The sequence below is a fragment of the Monopterus albus genome, unplaced genomic scaffold (genome assembly GCF_001952655.1).
Source record: "Monopterus albus unplaced genomic scaffold, M_albus_1.0 scaffold155.1, whole genome shotgun sequence".
Classification (NCBI taxonomy): Eukaryota; Metazoa; Chordata; class Actinopteri; order Synbranchiformes; family Synbranchidae; genus Monopterus; species Monopterus albus.
The window spans coordinates 655,066-660,017 of record NW_018128035.1 but is presented as its reverse complement, the minus strand read 5'-3'; the positions used below and the strand labels follow the sequence as shown (position 1 = coordinate 660,017).

The 4,952-nt window shown below is 44.7% G+C and overlaps 1 protein-coding gene across 1 annotated transcript in view; it reads right to left on the bottom strand.

Annotated features, from left to right (window-relative positions):
* Positions 1–1,354: 1,354 nt before the first annotated feature.
* Positions 1,355–4,952, bottom strand: part of bcap31 (B cell receptor associated protein 31) — a 25,566-nt gene continuing 21,968 nt past the window's right edge. The window contains exons 7-8 of the mRNA XM_020614998.1: positions 4,601–4,701; positions 1,355–3,157 (exon numbers count right to left, since the gene is read on the bottom strand). Coding sequence (XP_020470654.1) covers positions 3,131–3,157; positions 4,601–4,701 — 128 coding nt within the window. The 3' untranslated portion in view covers positions 1,355–3,130. The remainder of the gene's footprint in view (positions 3,158–4,600; positions 4,702–4,952) is intronic.

Sequence of the window (4,952 nt, the reverse complement as noted above, 5' to 3'; positions counted from 1 at the left end):
TATATTCATACAGCCATTCTCTTCATCAAATAATACAGTGTCCAATAATCATGGGTCAGCTCCTGCCGAGACCAACTGAACATCCTGTACCGCTTGTTTAGTACTAATTATGGAGACAAACAACAAGAGAAATACAAGTGGGAGGCACATATGCAAACTGTTGTAATTCCTACACCGTTCACCTGATTTGGATGTAAATACCCTCAAATTAAAGCTGACAGTCTGCAGTTAAAGCACATCTTGTTCGTTTCATTTCAAATCCATTGTGGTGGTGTATAGAGCCAAAAATGTTAGAATTGTGTCGATGTCCCAATATTTATGGACCTGACTGTACATAAGCCCATTGTCCAACTCACATGAACTTAATAAACCCATAACCACTCAGCTCTCCCTCACACAACTAGTACAAATAATTTCTATATGAACTACAGTGCCTTGCGAAAGTATTCAGCCCCCTTGAACTTTGCGACCTTTTGCCACATTTCAGGCTTCAAACAAAAAGATATAAAACTGTAATTTTTTGTGAAGAATCAACAACAAGTGGGACACAATCATGAAGTGAGGCTCCACACCGGCTACATGGGCATAGCTAGCTGGCCTATTCTCCATGGTGTGGAGCCACGCTTCCAAGTCTGTGAGCCTCGCCTCCAATGCTGCTAGCATCTGACATTTATTACAAGTACCATTATCGCTAAAGGAGGCAGAGGAATAACTGAACATACGACACCCCGAGCAAGAGAAAGGAGGAGATGAAGAGGGGGAAGCCATTGCTCTCGATTAAGCTACTAGCTTAGCTAGCTTCTAAACTAGCCGACCTAGAGTAGCAAGTTAAATTTCGTAGTTAGCAAGAACTTCTGCAAAACAAGTGCTTTAAGTGGTGCAAGCGTATGTTGTCACTCAAAAATTCAGATGAACCTAGAAAATAGTGAGTTTAATTCCTAAACAATCTGGAAGCAAGCACAACGCAGTGCAGGTACAGAAAACAGGAAATGAGTACGGTTTACCGCAGGAAACAGCAGTCCGTCAAAGCAATATGAGGTTTGGTCTGAGGGATCATTAAATCCACCTGCAAACACAGAGTTCAGTTTTGTCCAGACCTCAGTCAGTTTATTGACGACCTAAAGTTTTCCAACCAAGACTTGGTGTTCATCGGAACAAATTAAAGGAGACAGTGATTTTACATTTGTCTGTCCATCATCACCTTGACGCTGACGCCCCCATCAAAGCTTCTTATAGATGTGTCTGAAAGAGCTAGAAAACAATGTGATAAAACCTAAATACCAACCACTACACCGAGTCAGACCGACCAGGAGTGGCTCCCCGGGGGAGATGGCCAATAACTCAAACACCATGGTACTGTTCTATATTTTTATTAGCCAAGAAAAGCCCATGAAAAGTACAAAAAAACCTTGGAATTAGAATAATACAGGAACAGCCCCAACAAAAACAGACAAAAGCTGATGCAAACTGAAGCGTTGGACAGTTGAACCGGGCGAGCGGCCGACAAGTGGCTGTGTATTTATTTAACAGCTGCTAATACAACACAGCCCTCGAATGGCTGCAAGCTTGCCAATGTGTGTGCTCCTTCATAAACCAGCAGCACCTGGCAAACCTCAGAGTGGACTGACAAACAACCCTTCATGCTTTCACAGAAACCTGGAGCTGAACAGAGAACAGTGACACACGTGTTCAGTGAACATGGAGCCAGAAACAGGCGAGCGATGGGCGGCACAACTACATAACAGCCGTCGGTTGGCGGAGAGCAAAGCAACAAACACCCAGCCACGAACCTTTCCAACCAAATCTTAACCGTTTACTTATGAACAGAATTCACCAACAAAGTCGCAAGCAAAGCAAAAGTTCACTCAAACTTGACTTGACAGTGCTGTTAAAGCATGAGGCAGCCGATTTTGAATGTGTGTTATTTTGCACAAATCCCATCCAGAGACTAACGCATCCAACACGTTCAGTGCAGTGAGGAGCCGGTGGAGCAACCAGAGCAGAGGCCAGTGACAGTGTTCTCAGTCTGAGGAGCCTTTTGTTGGAAACAGACAGACCTCGTGTTCCCTGAGGAGGAAACCTGCCCCCCCCGCCAAGGCAGCGGTGTGGCTCACTGGTTTAATAGCTGGGAGACAACAGTGGAGGTCTACGACACAGAGTGATGAGCTGGACCAGGGTCTGGACTCAAACATTATGGTGAGGACACCATGCTTACTGGTGCTGCTGGTCTCTGGACGGGGTTGCTGGGGAATCACACACACATGCTAAATCCATGCTGCATCTGTATTACACCAGGTACAACAGCAGAAGCCTGAGCAGAACAAGCAAAACAACACTGGGGTTTCTTCTGGTCACTCTTTCTGCTCTGATCGTTCACCATATGCATGAATAACAGCGTGCACACAAGTGTATTTAACTTGTTTAACGTAGTTAATTGACACTAAAACAAAGATCAGGAACTGTAATGTCTCTCGAACACATTTCAGAGTTATGACCGTTTCAAATCAATACCTGATCAAATCACAGAAAAGGTGACAAGATGCAGATGTTTTGTTCATACAGTGATGTGCACGTTCAGCTGCAAGTCCAAACATTCATAAAGTATGAGTTATGATCCTTAAACATGTGAACAGTCACTTCAAATTTAACATTTGGCTCATTGAATTCAGAATAAATTTGCAACCTGACAATTTCTGAAAGATTCAATTCTTAAAAGACATTTTGATTTTGGTGCACATCATTAGTCTGAGCTTCATTTCTTAATATTTTTATGAAGCGTTCTGTTGAACTAAACATCTGTTTCTACAGAAATCATGATTTAAAAGTCAGCTACTTCATGAACCAAGTCAAAACTCTATGCTGTTTAAAAGATGCAAAAGAAGATGACTGTAGGACACAGCAGAGTCAAAGTGAAAAGGAAACAAAAACAGAACAAATTCCAACGGTGGTTTTTTTTTTTTAATCTTCTGATAAAGCTCTTGACAGTCTAATGAACCGGCCACAGCCAGAGAACGTCAGCTGAACCAAAGGAAGTGACATCACACTGCTGAGCAGGACGGCAAGGTGGATACAGGAGCTGCTGATTATGGTGAAGATGAGGACCAGAAGCTGGAAAACATCTTTGTGCCTCTCAGTCTGATTTCTTGTCACTGCTCGCCTGTAGACAGAGAACAGGGCTGTAAAAACGACACTCCTGTAGACGGAGAACAGGGAAAACCTAGAAATACCACTTTGTGGTTCGATGTCTCCACCAATGAGTCAACTTCACTGGACTGGGACAGACGTTTGAGACATCACGCTCGTGAGAATGGACCGGACAGACAACGCCTCCAATAAAAATATTGCTTGGAGAAAATTAGGAACATAAATGAATAAATACGAGTTTAAAAAATAAAATGAGTTAGTGAAAATTCTATAGAATAGTGAGTTTTAATTTTAAAAAAGCAACCAAGTGGCCAGAGCCTGGTCCAGGAAACGTATACTGCTTCCGAAGTCTTGTCGTTTTGATTATTGAAGAGTAATAATTTAACCAACAGTCTTTATCTGTACCACCCGCTGTCGGGATCTCTGCAGGGGATCGTGGTTCTTCTAAGAAGCAGAGCAGTTTCAGTTTGCACCACCTGAAGGTGCAGGATTGTTTCTGGCTTCACTGTTACCAATGACTTTACTTGTATAACCAGCGTCTAAAGCCGACACTGTAATCGGCAGCAGCTAGTGTCAACAGGTGACAGTGACAGCTGCTACCTGAACCCAGCTTTAATAAATATACAAATCGACAGCCTGCAAACAGAACGCATCCGGCCTCAGCTATCGCGAGAACAAAGACAAGCCAGTCGACACAGAGCGCCAGAAACACGCAGATTTATTTTGGTCTGAACTGGATCCAAACAGAAGCAGCTGCCGTCTCTATCAGGCCTGTGTGTGTATTTATAGGCGTTAGAATCAGTGTGGGTACTTGTATAATTAATCTTAGTTCTCAGTAACGTCACTGGCAAAATGCCTGCACTTGTTGTTTTCAGTATTTCTATGTTTTATCAAATATCCCGTCTCCATGCATTGAAAACCAAATATAATGTGAGTAAACAGGTGGGCGGAACCTCCACTAGTCGCATTTCCACTGACACACTATCTGCACAGCTGTGGCCTTCAGTAAATAGACCAACTGCAGTAGAGGTTACCTCTGTGCAGCTCCGGCTCTGAGAGCGTGCAGCCCACGCACGTATATCACAGAGGAACAGTACGTAGCAGCGGGTCAAGCCCTCACGGCCGCCATACGTTACAGTTGTTAAAAATACGACTATGAATACTTAGAACTAGAGTCTGTTGGACACCAGTGATTATATCTTTGTATACCGATTAAACATGAGTAGTAACAGGCCCTTAAGTAAGGCGTTACCAAGAACATACTGTGAGGAAGATACGGCCTGCTCATGGCTGATACGCCCGTCTAGTGCTGCGGTGATGCTATCATTCTGTCCACCGGAGTCTACGGTGAAGGTGTCTACAGAGGGATCTGGTGTCTAGTACACATCCAACATTACAGCATGTGCTTTCGGCAGCCGGTGGCGCTGCGATCAGATATGAGGAGTCAGTGTGTTACCAGCAGCTTGCTGTGCTCGTCCAGCAGTCTGTCGTACTCCAGTGTCAGGTTCTCCGCCTGTTTCTTCATTGCACGAACGTCACTCTCCGACTTCTGCAGAGCTGAAAAACACCAACAACAACAACAACACCGGTTACGCATGTTGGATTCACGAGGCGCACACAGCGACGCAGAGCCAGGCTCGGCTACAGGATGACGCAGAGCCTGGCTCGGCTACAGGATGACGCAGAGCCTGGCTCGGCTACAGGATGACGCAGAGCCACGCTCGGCTACAGGATGACGCAGAGCCACGCTCGGCTACAGGATGTCCTCATACAGACTCAGGCCGCCACAGAACCGTAACAGTCTCTGA